The sequence below is a fragment of the Rousettus aegyptiacus genome, unplaced genomic scaffold, assembly GCF_014176215.1.
Source record: "Rousettus aegyptiacus isolate mRouAeg1 unplaced genomic scaffold, mRouAeg1.p scaffold_m13_p_16, whole genome shotgun sequence".
NCBI lineage: Eukaryota > Metazoa > Chordata > Mammalia > Chiroptera > Pteropodidae > Rousettus > Rousettus aegyptiacus.
The window spans coordinates 34492890-34517165 of NW_023416291.1; the positions used below are offsets into that span (position 1 = coordinate 34492890).

Below are 24276 nucleotides of genomic sequence, written 5' to 3' on the forward strand. Positions count from 1 at the left end.
AGGCCACGTGTGACATCTTTTCTACAAGCAGCTCTGACCTCATCCCGCCACCTCCCTCCAGGGTTCCCCCAACATGTCCAGGTTGATCCTTACCGCTGGGCCTTTGCATGTGCTGGTCCCTCTGCCTGGAATACCTTCCATCTCTATTTGCTGATGTCCGCTCAGAAAACTCATATCATAGTTAAAGATTTGACACCACTTTCCTCTGGGGACAGGTTACTTAATTGTTCTGTGTCTCAGTTTCCTCTGATGGGCAGTCTGGACAGAAAGGGGATGTCCAGGGCAAGGCATTAGGAAATCTGAGAGGCAGCAGGGAGCCACAGAGGGTGTTTGAGCAGCAGAATGTCCTCATGGGTAAGAAGAGAAAGGGCCCCCTTCTTTTTGTCCTTCCCCACCCCCACCCCCACCCCTACCCCGCCAATTTTTCTACAAGGGTCTTAGGGAGTTCGTATAAAAAGCTGTAGCCCCGACCCAGTCCCTGGATCCCCAGTGGCTAGTCCAGCAGCTCTCCCTCCCAGTGGGGCTGTTGGCTCCCCAGTGACCCCCCTGAGCCTGGCCAGCCCACAGCACCTGCCCCCTGGGCAGACACCAGCTGGGGGAAAGCCCTGCAGGGAAAGCCCCAGGCTGAGGGGTGGGGTGTCACCTCTACGGAAGTGCTGGTGCCTCCCTCTGCTGCAGAGGAGTTGGAGGCCCCACGGCTGATGTGGCTCACGCAGGACTCGCTGGTGAAACAGTGGTGGGAGGTGAGCCCCCTGTGCAGGTGCAGGTCCAGTGGGGCTGGCAGAGTCCAGAATGCTGGGGGCCCTTGGAAACCCCAAACCTGGACCGCCTCCCCCCGCCCATCCCAGTTCCTCTCTGTCTCTCTGGACAATGTCCCTTCCCTCTCCTGTACTGTCTCTGAGTCTTCGCTGCTCTCCCGCAGCTTTCCCGCCCCGTCTCTATCTCTCTCTGTGTCTCTCTCTGGCTCAGCTCTCTCCTTCTCTGGCTCCAAGGGTCTCTGGCTCTCTTTTGGTTTCTCTCTGTGTCTCCCTACCTATGTGTCTCTCTTTGTCTCTGTCTGCCTCTGTCTGTGCCCCATCCAACCCCACTCTCCAGGTGGCGGTGGAGGGGAGGACACAGGGTCCTCTCTCTCCTTAGGTCCTGCCTCCTCCGGTTGCCCTGAGTGGGGGAAGGAGGGCACTGCCCTGGGGACGGGCAGGGGGGGGGGGCTGGCTGGTCGGGGAGGGGTCCAGGGCCAGGCCCCATGGAGCCAGCTGCGGGAGCATCAGGCTTCAGACCCCATCGCTAACTGCCATTTTGGGGGACCTCCAGCAGCCACCTTCTCTCTGCCACCCATATCCTCCCCTACTTCCCACTTTCTCTCCAAAGTCCATCTTCCTTCTGCCGCCCACCTCTCCCCACAGCCCACCTCTCCCCACGGCCCACCTGCTCCTGGCTTCTCTCCTTGCCCTTTCTCATTACCAGGCTCCTGACCTCCCCTCATGTCTTTGCGTCTTCCGTGTTGCCCCCACACTGGGCTCCTGTTCTTTGCACGGTGCAGCTGGTGTCACCTTACCAACACTAACAGAATGAAAAACCCTGATTCCATGCAACTCCAAAAAGGACCTAATAGCATCAGTCCTTATGGGTGACTATACCTGTTAGTGGGTGTGTGTGAGGGGCAGGGGACTGGGTTGGGACTGAGCTCTCAGAAGATGGTACTTAGGAACCAGGGAAGGACCAGCTGTTGTGTGGCCTTCTAGGTGTCTGGCTGTCAGGTTCGTCACTGAGGAGCCCACCTGTGCTCCGGGACCTGGTGGTGAGGTAGATCCAACTGCTCTACCAACCTGTGGTCCATCTGCTGTGGGATCTGACAGTTGTGGGGGTCCAGCTATCGTGAAGAGTTGGAAGATGGTTGGGGCCAGTGTAACTGCTGTGAGGTTCCAGCGGCGGGGGAGGATGGGAGTGAGTGGTCGTTGCAGACAGTCAGTGGTCACAGACCCCCGCTGCTCTTCGCTGGAGCCCCTCGGTGTGTGGGGCTGTGGTTTCTGGTTAGAAGCCATCGGTGCGTGCTCTCTCTCTCTCCTTCCCTCCCTCCCTCCCCTCCTCCCTCCCTTCCTCCCTCCTTTCCTCCCTCTCTGCACTTTCTGCTTTCTCTCTTTCTTTCTCTGTTCATCTCTTTCCCTCCTCTCTGTCTCTCTCCATCTCGCTTCTCTTTCTCTGTCCTCATATTGCACCTTCATTCCAACGTTTACTTTGTGTCCACCATCTGGCTACAGCAGGTGCCTGGGTGCTCTGGGGCCTGCTCTGATGGGAAGAGGAAGTGAGGCAGCCACACTCACCCAAGGCGGGCACAGAGGGTGGGATTACTGGTTCGTGTGGAGCAAATGGGCTGGAGGTTTGTGTCTCAGGGACCACCCCCTACCCTGGCCAGTTCCCCAAACTGCAAGTCTGAGCTGAAGCTGAAGAGCTCGAGTGGGTGCAATGAGGGTTATGGGTCTCAAGAGAGGGACCAGTCATGCAGTTATTGAAAAGAGAGGGCACTTCAGGCAGCAGGAACAGCCTGTGCAAAGGCCCTGAGGACACATTGGGGAGACCCATGTGGCTGGAGCAGAGTGGCGGGGAGAGAAGGAGGAGGTGAGTGTGGGGAGGTGATGGAGGCAGGTTGTACAGGGCCTTGTGGCTGTGGGGAGGACTTGGGATTTTACCCCGAGGGAGGTGGGAGGCACTGGGGCGGGACATGTATGGGGCTCTGCTGACATCCCACAGCCCAGACGTGGCCACCAGCACAGTGCCCCCTCCCCCACTTCCTTTTATCCAATTAAAAAAATTGTGGTAAAACACACACAATGTAAAGCATGTCATCTTAACCCCTTTTAAGTATCCAGTTCAGTGGCATTGAGCACATTCACATTGTTGTACAGCCATGACTACCATTCATTCCCAGAACTCTTCAAAATCCTCCCAAACCTGAAACTCTGTCTCCATTAAACCCTAAATCCGCAGCCCTAGCCCCTGGCATCCACTATCTACGTTCTGTCTCGGTGGATTTGACTCCTCTAGGGATTTCATATAAATGGAATCATACAGTATTTGTCTTTTTGTAACTGGCTTATTTCACTGCGAATAATGTCAAGTTCACCCATGTTGTAGCATGTATCAGAATGTCTTTCCTCTTTAAGGCTGCATAAGATTCCATTGTACGAATACACACGTTTTGTTTACCTATTGATCAGTCAATAGAGATGAGTTGAATCCGCATTCTAGCTCTTGTGAATCATGCTGCTATGGACACAGGTGCAGAAATAGGTGTGTAAGACCCTGCTTTCAATTCTTTTAAGTACGGACCCAGAAGTTGAATTGCTGGATCATATGGTAGCTTTATTTTTAATTTTAGGAAACACCAGACTGTTTTCCACAGTGGATGCACCATTTTACATTCCCACCAGCAATTCACAAGGGTTCTAATTTCTCCACATCCTGGCCAGTACTTGTTATTTTCTGTTTTTTTGTTTTTCGGGTTTTTTGTTTGTTTGTTTTTGCTTTTAGATAGTTGCCATCTTCAGGAGTGTTTTGATTTACATTTCCCTGATTATTAGTGCCGTTGAACATCTTTTCATGTGCTTACTGGCCATTTATATATCTTCTTTGGAGAAATGTCTATTCCAGTCCTTTGCCCATTTTAAAATCACATATTTATTTTTGTTCTCAAGCTTTAGTTCTCTATTTATCCTGGAGGTAAATCCTTCATCAGATATATGATTTGCACATATTTCTTCTGACTCTGTGGGTTGCCTTTTCACTCTGTGCATAGTGTCTTTTGATGGCACCCCTGTTTTGACAGGTAAAACAGTGGCAGCTGGGTCCAGGTGAGATCTACCCTGGGGATCCACTACCTCTGATCAAGTAGCTGCTGGGCCCAGGCCTACCTGCGGGGCATGTCTTTATAAATCAAGCTGGGATGCGGGTACTTCCCCTAAAGCACAGTGTTCCTACCACACACCGTAGACATCTGGGGCGGGATAACCTCTGTGTCCTAGACACTGTAAGATGTTGAACAGCATCTTTGGCCTCTACACATGGATACCCAGTCCTAAGGCTCCATCAGGCTCCCTGAACCCAGTGAGAGTGTCACCTCTTGGGACTTTGTGGTGCTTCCAGGGCAGGGTTTGGGCTGCCCAGGGCCATGGGAACAGACATTGTGGGTCTCTCTCCTCCCTGATAGCTTCCTTAGAAAAAAGCCACCTTGGAACACCTTTATCCTGGATCCCCTGAGTTTGGGCGGGGAGGTAGAGAAGTCGGAGAGGAATTGAGGGAAGTGGTTTCTGACCACCCCCCCCCCCTTGAACACCTCCTGTGATGGACGTTTCGTTACCTCTCATGGCAGCCTTTGCAGGATTAATAAGCTGGAATTCTTCGAAAATTCTTTCAGATGCCAGCCCCAAACTGTACCTCCATCTCCTTCTCTGTGTTCCTGGCTCTGCCTTCTGGCACTACACAGAGCATATCCACCTCTTCGAATATTTCATTCCTTCTGTATTTATCAAAAGCTTATTCCAGAGACCTGTGGACATGGAGGAAGGAGACCCAGAGTGATGGCTGCAATGTAGGTAGAAATCCACAGGGCTCTAGGAGTCCAGAAGAGGCTCCTGGCCTAGCTTGGAGGGGTCAGTCTGATGAGCTTCTTGTAGGAGGTTACATCTATGCTAAATCCTGAAAGATGAGTAAAATTCAAGCAGGAAAGAGATGAGAGAAGAGAATGTTTCAGGCAAAAGGAACAGTATGTCGAAGTGAGAAAATATTTTTTCAACAAACAGGCTAGAATGGCATGTTTAATGAAGAATATTGGGGTTGCTGAGGCCAGAATAGAGAGATGCCTTATACAGTGATTCAAGTGAAAGGGAAGTGACACTTTCATTCCTCAAACAGCAGATGAGTCTAACTTCGATTCATATTGCATGATCGTTTTTCCAGAAAGCAGTTCACACATCCACCTTCTAGGTACAGAACTGCCCATCTCACCACAACCATGTTAGCATTAAGTTTTATCCTTTTTAAATTTTTTTCCAATTTCAGCTGGGAAAAAACTGTGTAAAAGAAAACAAATAAGTATTTGTCTTGTGAGCGATAGATATGAACAATTTATTTAGATGCCCATTGGTCATACAAATGTCACTTCTTGCCTGTGAATGTTAAGAAGTCTTACACCCACTGGAGAGTTTGTGGTCATTTCTAGCTCACCCCTTAGCATGGAACGAAGGGTAATCTTGTGGCCTTCCCTCTAGCCACATGGGTGGGGGAATTTGTGAGACAACCTATCCTCTCTTTTGTGAGTCATCTTTTTGTCTGTCCTTTCAAAGTTTTAAATTTTTCTCTCTTCCACTGATGGCTGAGTTGCCATGTAACTGTAACCTTTGTCTTTGGAGTCAAAGAAGAGGGTTTCAGAGTCCCTAGAAGATGTTCCATGTGAGATCATCGAGATATGCCAGATGTCTTGTACACACAACTTACTACGTAATTCTCAAAACATCTGTATGTGATGGGGACCCTTGAACCTACTTTACAGATGAGAAATCTGAGGCTCAGAGACATCAAGTCACCCATCCTGTGGCAATCATTGGCCATTTCTCTTATTTTCACTCATTCAGCTCATCTGACATTAATATGTTGTTTAATTAAATTCTAATTTTGGAGAAGAGGACTGGCTGGCTATTTCTCCACACCCATTGTCCCACCTGGCAAACTATGTTTCTCAGTAGGAAATATCTATGAAGTCCACCTCAACAACAACCCTATAACAGGAAAAGAAAAGAAAAACAGGAAGGAGAGAAGGGGAAACCACAGAACACTCTTGGAGAGACACAAATGACCTCTACGCTCATCTCTTGACTTAGATATTTGATATTGGCTTTTGAAACCTGGGCTCCAGGTTCTGGGTCCATCTCTGCCCCTAAAATCTCGTGTGACCTTGGTAAGTCCCTTCCTAGATCTGGGTCTTGGTTTCCCCTTCTACTACTCAACCCATCTCTTAAGTTTTGTAGAAACTATATTTTTCGTATCTTAGTTCTAACTAGTTCTTAGATATAACTACTTGTTTTTGTTTCATAACCTCTTGTTCTTGTTTTATGGCTGTTATTCCATCCCTTATATTTTTGAGTCACTTAATTTATTCATTTTAATAGATTTTAAGACTGCATAATATTCTCTATTTTCTCTGATGTAAATTCTTCCAGTTGGGGAGTTTATGGAAGCTTCATGAAGTGGTTGTGAATTTTTCATCTCTTCAGGATATTTCTCTCTGGTCAGAGTCTTCTGAGAGTGTGTGCTTTTGACTTTATATATTGGGGGCTACTGCGCTTCCACAAGTGGGACCCCATTGCCATCAGGTACCTCTGCTTTGCTTTCTGGCTTAAGTTAGCATTTTCCTACCATTATTAAGCATTTGGAAAAGAATTGGGAGGTTTCATTGTGATTTGGACAGCCATCTTGAAAGGAAGTCCAATTTTATCATCTGTAAACTGATATAATTGTGTTAATTGATCTCTGAGGGTTCTCATAGATATTCTAAACACAGAACAGCCCAGGAGTCTGGCAATAGATGCCCATTGGAAGAAAGTTCTGACACCACCACCACCAGATAAAAAATAGCAATGTAGACCATGTATTATTATTATGTCCTGTATCCTAACACATACAATCTCATTTATTCTTTTTGTAACTGAGGGAGTATGTGTTACTATTTTCCTCTTTTTAGATGGGGCATTGAAAGCTCGTAGAGGTGACCTGACTTGCCCAAGCATGCTCAACTAAGAAGGAGAACTTGAACCCAGTAAACCCAGGGATAAGCTCTTAACTCTGTCCACCTATTGCATCATCCTAGTGGCTCGGGTGCTCATCTCAGTCCTACGCCAGGTTAACTGTGTGGTTTCTAGACCCTTTTTACCTTTATGGATAGTGACCTCTACCCCTCAGAGGTGCTAAACTAACTCAAAAGTGTTTCCTCAGGGGGAGAATGGGAAAAGTGTGTTAACCTGGAGCCTGCCATGCCTGGAATCTGGCTGTACTAACTCAGGCTGGACACTTGACTTCTCAGTGCCTCCATTTTTGGTAAATACAAGGTGAGAAATTGACTGTGCCTGGCACAGAGTAGGTACTTTATAAACACCATTGCTTTTCTTGGAGGAAAGCAGACTAGAGTAACAATGAGAATGTGAGCATCAATTTTTCAAATCCTCAAAACATTTTTGAGGTCAGAGGGAGAAGTTTTTCATGGACACAAAGAGAGAACTGATTTCAATACATAAAGACCCGATGAAGGTGGAATTTAGTTCCATTCCAGGAAAGCTTTCTTGACCTAGACAGCCCACCTAGCCTCACAGAAGCTGACTAGAGTGAATGAGGTCCCCGTCCTCAAGGGAACCAAGCAGAGCTCTGATTGCCATAGGCCCGGGAGTCTGCAGAGGCTGATGGAGCTGATGGGGTTGAGTTGGCCTACACCAGGCCCTTTTTCTGTTTCCTCATCCCCCATGCTCTGTTTCACAAGGAGAGCCCCTTGTCTCACCACTTGCCATTAGTTCTTTCTCTGTGACCACAGGAAGGCCCAGCCCAGCCCTCACTGCTTCTTCTCTAAATAAACACATGCAGCTGAGCTATCTACTGCCCCATCTCCCTCTGGGTTCCTGTGGAGGTGTGGGGGGCGGTGGTTAGGGGGACCTCAGGCCAAGCCACAGAGAAGACAGACCAGGGCAAGGAGATGGAGCCTGCCCCTCCTCTATCTGACCATCAACCCACACACAGCCTTCTTCTTCAGGCATCTGCTTATTCGACTTGGCTTACAGGACATCTGTGCTGTGTCCCCTTCCCTTTCTAGCCCAGCTGGCCCCTGGTTCAGTCATCTCTGGGCTCGCCTGCCACCTGTTATCTCTCCCAATGCCAATGTGGTGCCTTCTGGATGCTGGCCCCAGGGCCCTGGCATGTGCCTTCGACCTCCACACTAGTGCACCTTGACTCCTGGTCTTCGGTTAGTATCCTTAAAGTTGGAATGGTGATCTGGACCCCATCTGAGGGTCCCAAGGACATAGCAAGGCAGGTGACAGGAAGATGCTGTGGCTACTGGGACAAGAGTTCCTGAGTGAGAGCTGGTCTGGAGACTGGTCTTGGCCAGGGCTCATATGAACTATCCGGGTGGTGGAAGACACAGGCCTAGTCCTAGAGTGGAGAGAAGACCCATTTGGGCTCACTGTGTCCCATTCTCGCAGCCCCTGCCCCTCGAGCATTACTTCCTGCGCTCATGCATTGTTTCACTCACATTTCACTCATTCTTTAATTTATTCAAACGCTCATGCATTCTTTGGTTCATCTCAAAAAACATTCATGCTTATTTATTCCCGCCCCCTGGGGAGAAGATGGGGGTTAACTGAGGCGCATAGGAACACTACTCTTAGGAGTCGAAGATGCTCACACTTTCATAAGCACATGCCACAGATTTTAAGCTGAAGGTAACTAGAGTTTTAAAAAAGACTTCTCTGGCCCAATGGAGGATTTGGGCGAACCAGGATGGAGGCTGGTGGGGGCCCAGGTGGGATAGGAGATGCCAGAGCTGGGGCCAGAGCTGCGGGGATGGGGAGAAGTGTGGGTGCAACTGTGAAGGGGGGACTGGTAGGAGATGGGGGTGAGTGGGCCCAGGGGAGGAGGATGACAGATGTGTAAGTAGCAATTTTGGGGACAAAGTTGGTGGGGTATGCATCACGTTGGGAGCGAAGGATGGGTGGGGAATAGGGAAGGTTTACTTTGGGAATTTTCAAGTATCCTAGAGCAGCCACTTAACTTCCTGAGCCTCAATTCAACACACTCATGACCAAGGGCATGGTAGTCTCAGGTGTCCAAAAGAGATCAGTGAACTTGGACCTGAGCAAGATTGTGTTAGTTGGTCTGGCTGCTGGGAACAAAGCCTGGATGTGAATAGCAAGCAGGTGCAAACTTAGGGTTCCCCACCTGGCTTCTGTGTACCAGGGCACAGGAACTGCAGATGCTCCAGCCCCTGTGTGTGGGCCACCGTGGTTGCCTCTACTGCAGCCAACACCAGCAAGGGAGGTGGGGTGGGCCCAGGTGCCTGTGGAACTCAGAGGGGCTCTTGGGCTTCGGTGCTGGAGTTCCCCCAGTGACCAGGTATTCTCGAGTTGGGGGAGTTCCAGGCTTTGGCTCTGGGTTCCCTCCTGTAACCAGGAGTTCTCATTGACTGCAGAGCCCCACAGGGCTTTTTTTCCCCTAAGCTCAGCCAAGAATGCCAGATACGGCAGCCCCTCAGAGCCATGAGCAGGCCACAGGGTGTAGCAGAACAGACCACACTAGACAGATTGGGTTTAAATCCTAGTCGTGCCTCTGACTTACTGTGAGACTGGGGAAGATAACATACCTCCTCTGGGACCTATGTCCTCCTTCATTGTCATGCTCACTCGTACCTTTTCCATAAGACCTGGGTCTTTGTGAAGGCAGAGAGGCTCTTCCATTTTATTAAGCACACTCCCAGTTTTGTGTAATTATCATCACCATCCATCCCTATCACTCTCTTTATATTGTGAAACTGAAACTTTGTACCCATTAGACAATAACTCCCCATTTTCCTTTCCCTTTAGTCTCTGGCACCCCCATTCCACTTTATGATTTCGACTACCCTAAGTACTTCGTATAAGGAGATACAATCATATGGTTTGTCTTTTTGTGACTGGCTTATATCATTACACATAATGTCCTCAATATTCATCCATGCTGTAGCATATTGAAGAATTTCCTTCCTTTTTAGGATGAATAATATTCTATTGTATATACAGACCACATTTTGCTTATCCACTTATCCATCTCTGGATATGTGTTGTTTCCACCTCTTTGCTATTGGAAATAATGTTGCTATAAATATGTGTATAAATATTTCTTTGAGACCCTGATTTCAATTCTTTTGGGTATTATGCCCAGAAGTGGGATTGCTGAATTATATGGTAATTCTATTTTTCACTTTTTGAGGAACCGCCATACTGTTTTCTACATGGCAACTCCATTTTACATTCCTATCAACAATTCACAAGGGTGCTAATTTCTCCACATCCTGGCCAATACTTACTATCACCTTCTTCTTCTTCTTCTTCTTCTTCTTCTTCTTCTTCTTCTTCTTCTTCTTCTTCTTCTTCTTCGTCTTCGTCTTCGTCTTCGTCTTCGTCTTCGTCTTCGTCTTCGTCTTCGTCTTCGTCTTCGTCTTCGTCTTCGTCTTCGTCTTCATCTTCGTCGTCTTCTTTCGATAGTAACCATCAAATTGGTGTGAGGTGATATATCACTGTAGTTTTGAACTGCATTTCCCTAATGATCAGTGATGTTGAACATCTATTCATATGTTTACTGGCCATTTGTATATTTGCTTTGATGAAATGTCTAGTCAAGCCCTATGTTCATTTTTTTAATTGGGTTGTCTTTTTGTTGTGGTGGTGGTCGTAGAGTTTTAGGAGTTTTCTATATACCCTGGATTTTGTGTGTCGGGAGGTTTCACTTTGATGCAATTGATGGTTTTTTAGTTTGTTTCCTTTTTAAATTTTCAGTTACAGGACATTCAGTATTATTTTATGGTAGTTTCAGGTATACAGCATAGTAGATAGACATTTATATATAACTTATAAAGTGGCCCCCACAGTAAGTCTTGCATCTAGCTGGCACCATACACGGTTATTATCATATTGACTATATTCCCAATGCTGTACTTTATACCCTCATGACTATTTCATAACTACCAATTTGTACTTCTTAATTCCTTCACCTTTTTCATCCTATACTCTCCCCATCTGGCAGCCACCAATTGTTCTCTGTATCTATGTATCTATTTCTGTTTTGTTTATTCATTTATATTGTTCTTTACATATAAATAAAATCATATTGTATTTGTATTTCTGTCTTAATTATTTCACTTAGTATAATACCCTCTAGGTCCATCCATGTTGTCGCAAATGGCAATATTTCATTTTTCATGGCTGAATAATATTCTATTGTATATATGTGCCACTTGTTCTTTATCCAATCGTCTTATTGTCCACTTAAGGTTTCTTCCATGTCTTGGCTATTGTAAATAGTGCTGCAATGAACATAGGGGTGAACGTATTTTTTCAAATTAGTGTTTTGTATTTCTTCAGATAAATATCCAGAAGTGTAATTGCTGGGTCATAAAGTAGTTCTTTTTTAAATTTTTTGAGAAACCTCCAAACTGTTTTCCAGAATGGCTGTATCAATTTACAGTTCAACCAACAGTGCACAAGGGTTTCCTTTTCTCCAGATCCTGACCAACACTTATTGTTTTTTATTTATTGATGATAGCCATTCTGACAGATGTGAAGTAATATCTCATTGTGGTTTTAATCTGCCTTTCTCTGATGATTAGTGACATTGAGCATCTTTTCATATGTCTATTGGCCATCCGTATGTCCTTTTTGGAGAAATGTCTATTTGGGTTCTCTACCCACTTTTCACCTGGATTGTTTTTTTTTTATTGCTATTAAGTTACAAGAGTGCTTTAAAAATTTTAGATATTAACCCTTTATTGAAAGTGTAATTGGAGAATAGTTCTCCCAATTGGTAGGCTGTCTTTTCATTTTGCTGATAGTTCCTTTGCTGTGAAAAAAAACTTTTTAGTTTGATAGTTTGATGTAGTCTCATTTGTTTATTTTTGCTTTTGATGCCTGGCCAATCTTATCTTAAAGTCAGTTGATTAGCAAACGTATTCCGTCTACTACATTAATTCTCCTTTGCTACGAAAAATGACATATCCCACTTTTTTCTTTGATTTTCCTTGCCCAAGGAGATATATCGAAAAATATTACCAAGAGCAATGTCAGAGAGTTTGCTGCCTATGTTTTCTTCTAGGAATTTTATGGTATTGTCTGACAATTTAAGTCTTTAATCTGTTTAGAGATTATTCTTGTATATAGTGTAAAAAGGTAGTCCAGTTTCATTTTTTTGTATGTATCTGTCAGTTTCCCCAACATTTATTGAAGAGAGTGTCTTTACCCCATCGTATATTCTTGCCTCCTTTGTTATAGATTAATTGGCCATATAGTCATGGGTTTATTTCTGAGCTCTCTATTTCATCCCATTGATTGATCTATATGTATGCTTTATGTCAGTACCATGCTGTTTTGATTTCTATAACCTTGTAGCATAATTTGATATCAAGAAGTGTGATACCTCCAATTTTGTTCTTTCTCAACATTGCTGTGGTTATTCAGGAACTTTTGTGGTTCCATATAAATTTGGGGATTATTATTCTTGTTCTGTGAAAAATGCCATTGGTATTTTGATAAGGATCACATTGAATCTATGGATTGCTTTGGATAGTATGGACATTTTAATGGTTAATTATTCCTATCCATAAGCACAGTACATGTGTCCATTTATTTGTATCTTCTTTAATTTCTTTCTCCAATGTTTTACAATTTTCTGAGAATAGGTCTCTTATTTCCTTGGTTAAATTTATTTATAGGTATTTTATTTTTTGATGCACTTGTAAATGAGATTGTTATTTTAATTTCTCTTTCTGATAACTCATTATAAAAGTATAAAAGTATAACTGATTTCTGAATATTAATTTTGTATCCTACTACTTTACTAAACTTATTTATAAGTTCTAGCAGTTTTTTGGTGGAATCTTTAGGGTGCTCTCTATACAATATCATGTCATCTGCAAAAAATGAGTTTTACTTTTTCCTTTCCAATTTGGATGCCTTTTATTTATTTATTTATTTTTGTCTGATTGCTGTGGCTAAGACTTCCAATACCATGTTGAATAAAAGTGGCGAAAGTGGACATCTTTTTATCATTCCCAGTCTTAAAGAAAACACTTTAACTTTTCACCGTTGAGTATGATGTTAGCTGTAGGTTTGTCATGTATGGCCTTTGTCATGTTGAGGTATGTTCCCTCTATTCCCACTTTGCTGAGATTTTTTATCATGAATAGATTCTGGATTTAGTCAAATGTTTTTTCCTCATTTATTGATTTGACTATATGATTTTTATTCTTCATTTTGTTTATGTAGTGTATTACATTAATTGATTTATGGATATTGAACCAACCTTGCATCCTAGGAATAAATCTCACTCAATCATGGTGTATGATCTTTTTAATGTATTGCTGAATTTGGTTTGCTAATATTTCGTTGAGAATTTTTGCATTTATATTCATCAGGAATATTGGCCTATCTTTGTCTGGTTTTGGAATCAGTATAATGGTGGTTCTATAAAATGAGCTTGGAAACTTTCTATCCTCTTCACTTTTTTGGAAAAGTTTGAGAAAGATAAGTGTCAAATATTATTTGAATGTTTGGTAAAATTCACCTGTGAAGCCATCCAGCCCAGGACTTTCATTTGTTGAGAGTTTTTAGATTACTGATTCAACTTCATCAGTTGTAATTGGTCTGGTCAGGTTTTCTGTTTCTTCTTGATTCAGTCTTAGAAAATTGTATGTTTCTAGAAATGTATCATTTCTTCTAGATTGCCCAATTTTTTGGCATATAATTGAAATATAATCCTTTGTATTTCCGTAGTGTCAGTTGTCACTCCTTTCCTTTCTGATTTTATTTATTTAGTTGAGTCCTTTCTTTTTTTTCTTGATGAGACTGATTAAAGGTTTATCGATTTTGTTTATGTTTTCAGAGAGCCAGCTCTTGGTTTCATTGATCTTTTGTATTGTTTTTTAAACTCTATTTTATTCATTTTCACTCTGATCTTTATTATTTCCTTTTTCTACTCAACTTAAGCTTTTTTCCCCCTGGTTCCTTTAGTTATAATGTTAGATTTTTTATTGGAGATTTTTCTTGTTTCTTGAGGTATAACTATGTTGCTATGAATTTCTCTCACAAATCTGCTTTCACTGTGTCCCATAGATTTGGAATCATTGTGTTTTCATTTTTATTTGTCTCAAAGTATCTTTTGATTTAATCCTAGATCTTATTGTTAACCCATTCATTTAGTAGCATGTTGTTTAGCCTCTATGTGTCTGTTTGTTATTCAGTTTTTTCTTGTAATTGACATCTAGTTTTATATCGTTGTGGTCAGAAAAGATGCCTGATCTGATTTCAAACTTCTTAAATGTACTGGGAAGTATTTTGTGGCCTAACATATGGTCTATAATGAAAATTGTTCCATGTGTGCTTGAAAAGAATGTGTATTCTGCTGCTTTGGGGTGAAATGTTTTAAAATTGTCAATTAAATCCATCTGGTCTATATGTCACTTAAGGCCTATGTTTCTTGCTGATTTTCTGTCTGGATGATATATTCATCGATGTGAATGGGTGTTAAAATCCTCTATAATTACTATTTTATTGTTGATTTCCCCCTTTATGTCCATCAATATTTGCTTTATAAATTTAGATGCTCTTACATTGGGTGCATAAATGTTTACATGGGTATATCTTCTTTTTGGATTGATCCCTTTATCATTATGTAGTGTCTTTCTTTGTCTCTTATTATAGCCTTTACTTTAAAGATTATTTTGTATGATATAAGTATTGCTATGCCAGTTTTATTTTACATTTCCATTTGCATAAAATATCTTTTTCTACTGGTTAACTTTCTGTCTGTGTGTCTTTTGATCTGAAATAGGTATCTTGTAGACAGCATATGTATGGATCTTTTCTTCTTATCCATTCAGCCATGTTATGTCTTTTGATTGGAGCATTTAATCCATTTACTTTTAAAGTGGTTATTGATAAGTTGTAGTTATTGTCATTTTATTATTCACATTTTTTTCTTCTTCTTATGAAAGTTCCTTTAACATTTTTTTTTGTAATACTGGTTTGGTGGTGATGAATTCCTTTAGCTTTTTCTTGTATAGAAAGCTTTTTATCTCTCCTTGAATTCTAAACGATAGCCTTACTGGGGTGAATTGTCTTGATTGTAGGTCCTTGCTTTTCATCCCTTTGAATATTTCATGCCAATCCCTTCTGGTCTGTAAAGTTTCTATTGAGAAATCAACTGACATTCTTATGGGAGCTCCCTTGTAGATAACTAGATGTCTTTTTTTTTTTCTGCTTTTTTGAATTCTCTCTTTGTCTTTAATTTTTGGCATTTTAATTATCATGTGTTTTGGTGCGGACCTCTTTGGGTTCATTTTGTTTAGGACTCTCCAGGCTTCCTGAACTTGTACATCTATTTCCTTTGCCAGGTTAAGAAAGTTTTCTATCATTGTTTCTTCAAATAAGTTTTCAATCGTTTGCTTTCTTTTTTCTCCTGCTGGTACGTACCCATATAATGTGAATGTTGTTACTCTTGAGATTGTCCCAGAGGCTCCTTAAACTACCCTTATTTTTTTTTGGATTTTTTCTTGTTGCTATTCTGATTGGGTGTTTTCTGCTACCTTGTCTTCCAAGTCGCTGATTCAGTCCTCTACTTCATCTAATCTGCTATTGATTTTTTCTGGTGTATTCTTTATTTCAGTTATTTTTTTCTTCATTTTTGGCTAGGTTTTTATGGTTTCTATATATTTTTTTATGTTTACTATCTCTCTGTTGAAGTTCTTACTAAGTTGATCTACTTTTTCCTGAGTTCATTGAGTATTTTATAACCAGTGTTTTAAACTCCATATCCGGTGGATTGCTTGCCTCCGTTTCGTTTAGTTTTTCCTGGAGTTTTCTTCTGTTCTTTCATTCAAACATGTCTCCTTGTCTCCTCATTTTGACTGCCTCTGTGTGTTTGTTTCTATGTATTAGGTATATCTGCTTTGTTTCCCAATCTTGGCATGGTACCCTTATGTTGTAGATGTCCTTTGGGGCCCAGTGGTGCAGCGCCCCTTTTCACCTGAGCTGAACACTTCAAGAATGTTCATTGTGTAAGTTGTATGTGCCCTTATGTTATAGTTTAGCCTTGATTGCTGTTGGCACATCAGTGGGTAGAGTTGACCCTCAAGCTGACTCACTATGAGGACTGGTCATGACCCCAACAGGGCTAGCACCATGGATCAGGATTCGCCTCTGTGGGCCTCTGGTGCCTGCTGAGACCACCTTTTGTGTATGCCATTGTGAAGCTAGGTGGGTAGTCCTCTGGTGTGGTCTGAAGCCAATCACAAGGTGTGTTGGTTCTCAGGCTTCTTGGAAGGGGCTCTGTTGCAGGCCAACTTCAGTCTCTTCCTATACCTGGCCTGAGGCTATGAATCAATTTGTGGTAGGTAGCTCCCTGTTCTGGGCCCAGAGGCATGTGGAGAGGCTAAGCTGTGATCCAAAGCCAGCTGCCACCTGCACTTGGCCTAGGGCCACTCAGCACAAGGCACGGAGCACACTGCTGCTTGCCTGTGGCCCTCAGACATGGAGACGCCATAAGAAATCTTGAAGCACCAGCCTATAAAAGAGCCAAGGAAGGTGTGAGAGTTGGGGGCAGTAGAATCCAGGGAGTCACCAAGGTGGGGCATTCACCAGGTTGAAGCAGATTGAAACTTGGCACCCACCTGCACAAGCAGGCTTTATTGGAAGGAGGCCTCAACACAGGGACCATGGAGGCCCTTACCCTGAAGTCACATAATTTGGTTTCTCTCAATATGTCTCTGGCACCTTTTGAGCTGTTGTCCCTTTGCTGAAGCGAAGGTGAGTGTTTGTGAGAGAGTTAACCTGTGTGCAGGCCCTTTAAGAGGACGTCTGGGTTTTCAGCTGCCCTCCATCTCACTGGGACTGGATGACATTTCAGCTGATTTTCACAGACAGCTTTTGTGGAGACTCCTTTTCCTGGAACCCTGGAGTCTGGTGTGGGGCTGGGACCCCTGGCTCCTCAAGGGGAACGCCTGCATCTGAGGTATCTCTCCTGATATTCAACTGTCACATGTGGGTGTGAAACCAGCTCATTTCACTTATCCACCCACCCACAGTCTCAAGGTGGTTTCTTCCTTTTATCTTCAGTTATAAGTGTTCCATCCAGCTGGTCGTTAGATGGTTCTCCAGATTGATTGTTTTATAATTTAGTTGTAATTTTCATGTGGTCATAGGAGGAAGCACATACAGCATTTATCTATTCCATCATCTTGACTACTGTATATATTCTGGATGTTAATTCTTTATCAGATATATGATTTGCAAATGTTTTCTCCTATTGCTTGAGTTGCCTTTTTATTCTGTGAATGATATCTTTGATGTACAAAATTTTAAAAATTTTATGATGTTAAATTTGTCTATTTTTCATTTGTTACCTGTATGTACAATATTTTTTTAAGTGACTCTATCTGTGAATGAGAGAACATTTGGTGGTAGATAAATAGATGATTGTACAATGGGATAGAGAAAGGATGGCTATTTGAATGAGTGGTTGGATGGGTAGATAAATGGATAAATGAATGAATGGTGATTTAGTTGGTGAGGCTGGTAGAAGAATGGACAAATGCGCAGCTGAGTAAGTGGGTGGGTGAATAGATAACCTTTTGAATGTGTGGGTAGGTGGATGGATGGGCAGGTGGAAAACTCCAGCCACAGATGCCGATCTTGCTGTACAACCTGGGCACAATTCCTCAGTTGTGGGTTATTTTCTGACCTCGACTTGGCTCACATTCACTCTATGAACGTATACTCTCTCTTTCCAGGTTCATACCTTCTTCTATTTTCCTCTGGGCCTCCAAGAATCTTACCCTGGAGCTCAGATCAAACTGAGCCCTTCATTTGTCTGCTGACCTTCTCAGTGGTAAGAAACCTGTGGGAAGGAGCCTGTATCCTCCTGAAGATAGAGTGCCCACCCAACCAGCTCTCCATGATGACTGTAGTTGGCCCTTAAGTCCTTCTCAGCCAGTGGTCTCTCTGGCGGCCTCACCCTCATCTCCATCAGGCATCAAACCATTCCATGAGTTCTCCATTCTTTTCACTATACCTCTCTTTCTGCCTCCACCCTGGCCTCCAGCCCAATGCTCACCCTACCTGCACCCCTCCCCCAATGGGGATGGTGAGGGATAAATTAGAGGGATAAGGTAATTCCAATCAGCCTCTTATTACCAGTCCAAGTCCTCTTTCTTGTTCTCCAGGTTCTATAGGCAACCATGAATGTGAGTCTTTTGGACCTGCCAGATGAACCCCAGGGTCGCAGCAAGACCTTACAGGGAGCCCAAGGCAGGGTCCTGGCTGTGCGTCGGCAGCGGGAGTTCCTGCCAGAAGAGAAGAAGGACACGGTTTACTGGGAAAGGAGAAGGAAGAACAATGAAGCAGCCAAGAGATCTCGGGAGAAGCGCCGTCTCAATGACACAGCCCTGGAGGGCAGGCTAGCAGCACTGCTGAAAGAAAATGCTCTGCTCAGGGCTGAGCTGAGGGCGCTCAAGCATCACTTTGGCCTTCTGCCCCCTGCTGGTGGTGCCAAGACTCTTTCTCTGCAGGCTCTGCTGTGGGAGTCCCCCTGGACTGGAGACCCCAGTGGGGCTGAACCACTCCCATCTTTGCCTGGCTCCCATGGCTGCTTCTTAAGGCCTTGTACCCCGGACACTGGGGTTCCAGGATTCCAAGGCTGCCTGATGGCTCACAGGTTGACTAGCCCGGCTACCTCACCCAGCTTCTCCCAGGACCCTGCTCCCCCTGACCCCAAGAGAATGGACATGGCCTTGCGGGCTGCCTTCCCAGCCACCTTCTTCAGCTGTCATCTCTTAAGTGAGCATACGAGCCCCAGACCTGAGCTCAGGCCCTGCTGGGGGCTGTGGTCACCAATACCAATTGATTGCAGGGACTCAAGGCCCTCAGATGTGTTGCTGACACACACTGCTTATCCCATGGTGTTGCTTCCCAGGGAGCCCTGTCCAGTTTCGGGGAACCATCCCGAGGGTCTGGCTCAGCCCTCCCTGCCCCACAAACTACGCATCAAGTCCCAAACCTCAGGCAGAGCACCTGGAGGCTGGAAGGGTAGCCAGGGTCCCCTCTGAGGGCTTTCCCTGGGCAGAGCCAGGCTTACAAGGGGTGTTCTGGGCTGAGCGTGGGTTTCAAATGAATGGGAATGAATGGCTTGGCCTTGACCCAGGTCTCAGGACTGGGCAAGGCTTGTGGGGAGCAGGGGCGGTACCCGGGCTAGGGGGTCTTCTCAGTGTCCAGAACCCTAGAGTTAGAGAATGGGATTCCATCTTGGATCATACCATAGCTCCTGCCCTGCTTAAAATATGTGCTTTAAATAGTAACTTTTTCTTCCTTCTTTCCTTCATGTTTTCCATCCATTCATCCATCTCTCCTTCCATCCATTTATTCATTTAATCACTCATTCTTGTGCTCATTTGTTTATCATTCGCCTAGTGAGTCATTCCCTCACTTATTTATTTACAATTTACTTGTCCCCTCATTCACCCACTCATGATATTTCTATCCCTCCCTCTGTCCTCAGTTTAGTGACAAGTGTCAGGACACCCTCCTGGCTTTGGGGATCCTGCTCTGGGAGTGGTGGTGGGGATTTGGAAACAGACACACTTGAGTGCCATCCTGAAGAAGGAGGTAGTGTTTCAGGATGTCTGAATCATTTCTTAGAGTCTCTTCGGAGGCTAGCTTCCCATACAGTTTGGGGCTCAAAACCATTCCAGATGACTGTGTCTTGGGTCAGAACTTTGAACCACCGGAAGAGGTCAGCACTATCTGAGGGAGGGAGGTCAGTTTCCTCTCTCTCCCCAGTTGCTTGCTGCCCTCTCCTCCCAGCACACACACTCCTAGCTGGGTAACAGAAGGCACCTCTCTGCAGGAAGGGGCTCCCAGGGACCCTGGAGCCCAAGAGTTCATCATAGCTCCCTCTCTTCTCAGTTTCTCACTCAGGACCCTCTATTTAAAAAGTCATTTTAAAGATTTTATTAGATTCAGGATGAAAAGACCCCATTCCACTTATGGAGAGATCTTGTGGGCGGGGGCAGTCCTCTAGGTTGATGCAGTCACTGAGCACTGGATGACCCTGCCAGCCGATCACTGGGCCTCAGATATACCCCCACCAAGCTCAGGCTGGGATAGTTCTTGGCTACCCAAATGTGTGCATGCCAAGAGCCCTGCTCTTCCTAGGCAGTGCAGGGAACCCCTACATCACTGTCCAGGCCTCCTCTGCCTGCTCACCATCTGTTCTGGTCCTTCACCCTGTGCTCAGTACTCCAGCAGGAACAAAAAATAAGAGCCTGGCCATGCCTTCCATCGTGCTGGTCACAGCTGCAACAGTCAGCTATGGAGGGGGGCGCCCAGCCAACATCTGCCACTCTGAAGACTTACACTGCCAGCTTCGCCACTGCCCTCCCGGGCACAGGTGAGTGGGAAGTGCCCAGTGTCCTGCCTTCTCCCTGACCCTTGGGCTTGACTTGGAAACATATCTCCCAAGAGTGTCCTGGGGAAGGAGGAAGGATGGCTATCTGGAGGAGGGGACTCTGGCCTCTCTCTCTCTAGCCAGGAGGGGTAGACTGGGAGTGCAGAGAAGCCAGCTTCCAACACAAAGATGCCACATAGCTATAACTGATCCTGCACAGAGGCCTTTAATGCAGCCCTGGCCCTGACCGGAGGACTATTAAAAAATGCTAAAGAGAGAGGGAAAGAGGAAGTTGGGTGACTGTGTAGCATCCTGCTGGTGGGAAATGTGTATGGCTTGGTGATAACACCGAGCCACTGTCCAAGATGTCCGAGGTGTCTGGGCCCAGCTCTGTCATACTCCATGGATATAGGAGAGCAAGGCCGACCACCTTTGGTCAACAGAACCCCTCTTTAACCTTCCAGTGCCAGCTGGAAAAGCCCAGAGAAAGATCTGCCTGAAGCAAATCATAGAATTCTCACTTCTAGAGGGGCCCCCAAAGTCTATTGGCCATTCAGTTTCTACTTGAATACTTCTAGGGATAAAGAACTCATTTCCTCGAAAACCCTAATACCTTCTCTAGAGTCAAAACTCACTTTTAGCAAACTTTTACCTATGATCCTGTTCTTACCTCAGGGGGACACTCACACCCACCTTCCCAAAATTTGGGGGCAGCTGGCGTGGTGGAAGGAGACTCCTCTCTAAAGTAGAGACCAACACACCTATCTCAGATGATTTGAGAAGATTAAATCTCATTTATTGTGTGTGGAGCACTTCATACACAGCAAGCACTCAACAAACATTAACTGCTTTTTTTTTTTTTTTTAGAAGGCTCTCCTTTTCCCAGCACCAGAGTAGTGCTCTCATCAGGGGAAACGTCCTCTCATTTTTTTCAATATTCCCTTTGCCCTGGCTTGGCTCTTATTTCTTTTGTCAATAGCATTTATGTGTAATGGATCCTGGAACTGAATATGAATCATTTATTCATTAATCAAATACATATATTTCATCAACAAATATTTTTTGAACTTCTACTATGTGTCAGACAGAAAATGGATAAGGGAGAAAGTGCTCCAAAATGAGGAGTTTGCAAGAGGAAACTCGCTCAAATATCTAGATCACCACCCTAGACATGTCGATTACTCTCTTGTGCTGGGCTCTGGGACCACAGGTGTGGCCTCTGCCCTCTGAGAGCCAATAGACAGCTGGCAACCTTCCACGTGGCTGCCTGGGAACTGCTGCTGCAAGAACTCTGGTGCCATGTCCTACCCTGTGGTGTTCGTGGGCCCCTTGGGTAATGTCTGTCACACTCATGTTTTACGTGGGGACTGAATTTTAAGACATTGCTCAACCGAAAGTTACATTTTGTCTTCCACTCATCCTTGAAGGCTGGTAAAATCTCTTTGACTATGAATGCATAAAATTCCCTTCCTGCTTCATGTAGAGTGTGCAGTAAACATTAAATGAAACTTCCTAATCTGTTGGTTATTGCCAGGGGCAGAGAGAAAATGAGTTGAAGATGCTGATGAGGTCACCTTTCTCTGTCTTGTCTATAAGGATTCACAGGCACATCCTGGCTGAATCCTATGCTCCCTCCATCCTTGGTACCCAAATTGTGGTCCACGGACCAGCAGAGTTGGCATCACCCAGGAACCTGTTAAAAATACAAAATCTCAAGCTGCTCCCAGACCCACACTTTGATAAGATCCCCAGCAGATCCATATGCACATTAAAGTTTGAGAAGCATTAATGCAAAGCAGGGTTGGTAAACTTTTCCTGTACGGGGGGCCAAAGAGTAAACATTGTTGGCTCTGTGACATTGTTGCATCTGTCCACTGCTGCATCTACTCTGCTCTGTCATTGTAGTGTGAAAGCACTACAGCATGGAAACAAATGAGTGAGTGAAGCTGGATTCCAATAAAACTTTATTCTCCAAAATGGGTGTGGCCAGATTTGGCCTTATGGGCCATAGTCCACTGATGGTGTATACCTAGGAATGGAATCGTGGATTTTAGGGGTACTTTTCTTCAACTTTAATATTGCTGAAGTGTTCCATACAGTGATATTTCCAATTGACAGTCCCTTGCATGTAGAGGAACTTCGTGTTCTGCCATCACTTGGTTTTGATAAGCTGCTTGATTTTTGATAATCTGGTATGCAAAATGATTTAAACCTGCATTCTCTGTTGAACATCTTTGTCAAAATCTATTGGCCACCTGGGTTTCCTAATCTACGATTGCCTATTCTGCCAGGATATTTCCCTTTTTCTTATTGATTTCTCAAAGCTCTTTTTATATTCTTTGTATGTACATATATTTCTTTTGTCATGTATGAACATCATTTTTTTACTTTTTTTACTTTTATTCATGATGTGTTTTATTGCACAAAAGTTGGAAAATTGAATGTAGCCAAATTTATCAATCTTTATGGTTTATATATTTTTGTCTTGTTTAAGAATCCTTCCATGTTTCAAGATCATTAATATAGTTTCCTAAATGTTCCTACAAATGTTTTCAAGTTTTGTTTTTCACATGTAGATATTTAGCCCATCCTCTTTCTGTTTCTTTTTCATTCTGTTACATGAAATGTCATTATTCAAACTTCTTTGATTAAAATAATCATCACCTATAGGTGTTTGTTTAATCACAGACCTCCTGAATTCAGACTTTTCAGGAGATAGGCCTTACAATCTGCACTTTTTACTAGCACCCAGTTGATTCTTTTAATCAGACCAGTTTGAGGAAAGCTGACTTAGTGGTTAGCAGATGGATTTGGGTGCTGAGCAAGACCAGCATCCTATCCTGGTTGGGTGGTCTTGCTGATATCATTGTCTCCCTCACATATCAGTGAATGGAGATTCCAAAAGTGCTCGTCCTCCAGAGAATTCTTGTGAGGATTAAATGAGAAGAAGTGCATAAATGGCTTGACGCAGGGCCTTTTCCTGGGAACTAGACTGTTTTATCCTCATAGAGAATGTAACATTCTATTTCCCTTTTCGTTTTGGCCACCAATGGGCTCAGGGCTAAATTTATGGCTCAATCATGATACATGCTCATTCATTCATTTTTCTAAAAATTCCTTTACTTAATTAACAAATACTTGTTGATCATATAGCATGTTTCAGGCACTGAGGAAAGAGCAGCGAACAGAACAGATGTGGTCCCTGCTTCTGTGGTGCTGCCAGCCTAGTGGGGAAAAAAGATAAAAAATAAATAAATAAGAAAAATGTACAGTTGAGTCAATGGTGATAAATGTCATGGAGAAAAAAGAGGTAGAAGATTTCGGAGGGATAATGGTGAGTGTGTTATAAGAATCGAAATAGGTCAGAAGGGGCCTTGCTGAGAAGGTAACATTTGAGCAGAGACTTGAGGGAACTATGTATGTGCTAAGGGAAGAGCGTTCTTTTTTTTTTTCTTCTTTTTTGTATTTTTATTGAAATATAATAGACCATTAATTGCTTGTATTTACATTGTACAATTCAATCAGGGTTTTGTTCACTTATAGTTAGCACACAATAATATATTAGTTTCAGTTGTATGGTATAGTGATCAGAGATCCACATATCTCGCAAAGTGATCACTCTGCTAAATCTAGTACACTTCTCCCTTACATATTTATTACAACATTATTAACCATCTTCCCCATGCTACACTCTACATCTCCATGTCTATTCTGCAACTATCCATTTGTACCTCTTAGTCCCTTTGCATTTTTTCGCTGTCCCACCAAACCCCTCCCATCTAGTAGCTCTCAAAATATTCTCTATATCTATGAGTTTGTTTCCATTTTTGTTGTTTATTTTGTTCTTGAGATTCCATGTGTACATGAAATCATGCAACATTTGTCTTTATCTGACCCATTTCATTCAGCACAATATCCTCGAGGTCCATCAAGGCAATATCTTTTTCCACCCCTTTCCTTTTAGTCTGTATCTTTTCATCTTAAATGAGTCTCTTATAAGCAGCATATGTAGGGGGGTCTTGTTTTCTTATCCATTCAGCTACTTTATCTTTCTGTTGG

The 24276-nt window shown here is 43.8% G+C and overlaps 1 protein-coding gene across 3 annotated transcripts; it reads left to right on the top strand.

Annotated features, from left to right (window-relative positions):
* The first annotated feature begins 682 nt into the window (after positions 1-682).
* On the top strand, positions 683-22658 carry NFILZ (NFIL3 like basic leucine zipper). 3 transcript variants are annotated; one of them, XM_036233763.1, is made up of 3 exons: positions 683-743; positions 17567-17664; positions 17999-22658. In XM_036233763.1, exon 3 carries the CDS (start codon positions 18014-18016, stop codon positions 18878-18880), a length of 867 nt encoding a protein of 288 aa, XP_036089656.1. In that variant the 5' UTR covers positions 683-743; positions 17567-17664; positions 17999-18013; the 3' UTR covers positions 18881-22658. The 3 variants fall into 3 exon arrangements, with proteins under 3 accessions (XP_036089656.1, XP_036089657.1, XP_036089658.1); XM_036233764.1 differs by lacking the exon at positions 683-743 and adding an exon at positions 7645-7999; XM_036233765.1 differs by lacking the exon at positions 683-743 and having other exon boundaries at positions 17531-17664.
* The last annotated feature ends 1618 nt before the right edge of the window (positions 22659-24276 follow it).

Coding starts and splice junctions, on each gene's coding strand:
- NFILZ (XM_036233763.1), top strand. CDS start 18,014: ATGAATGTGAGTCTTTTGGACCTGCCAGATGAACCCCAGGGTCGCAGC.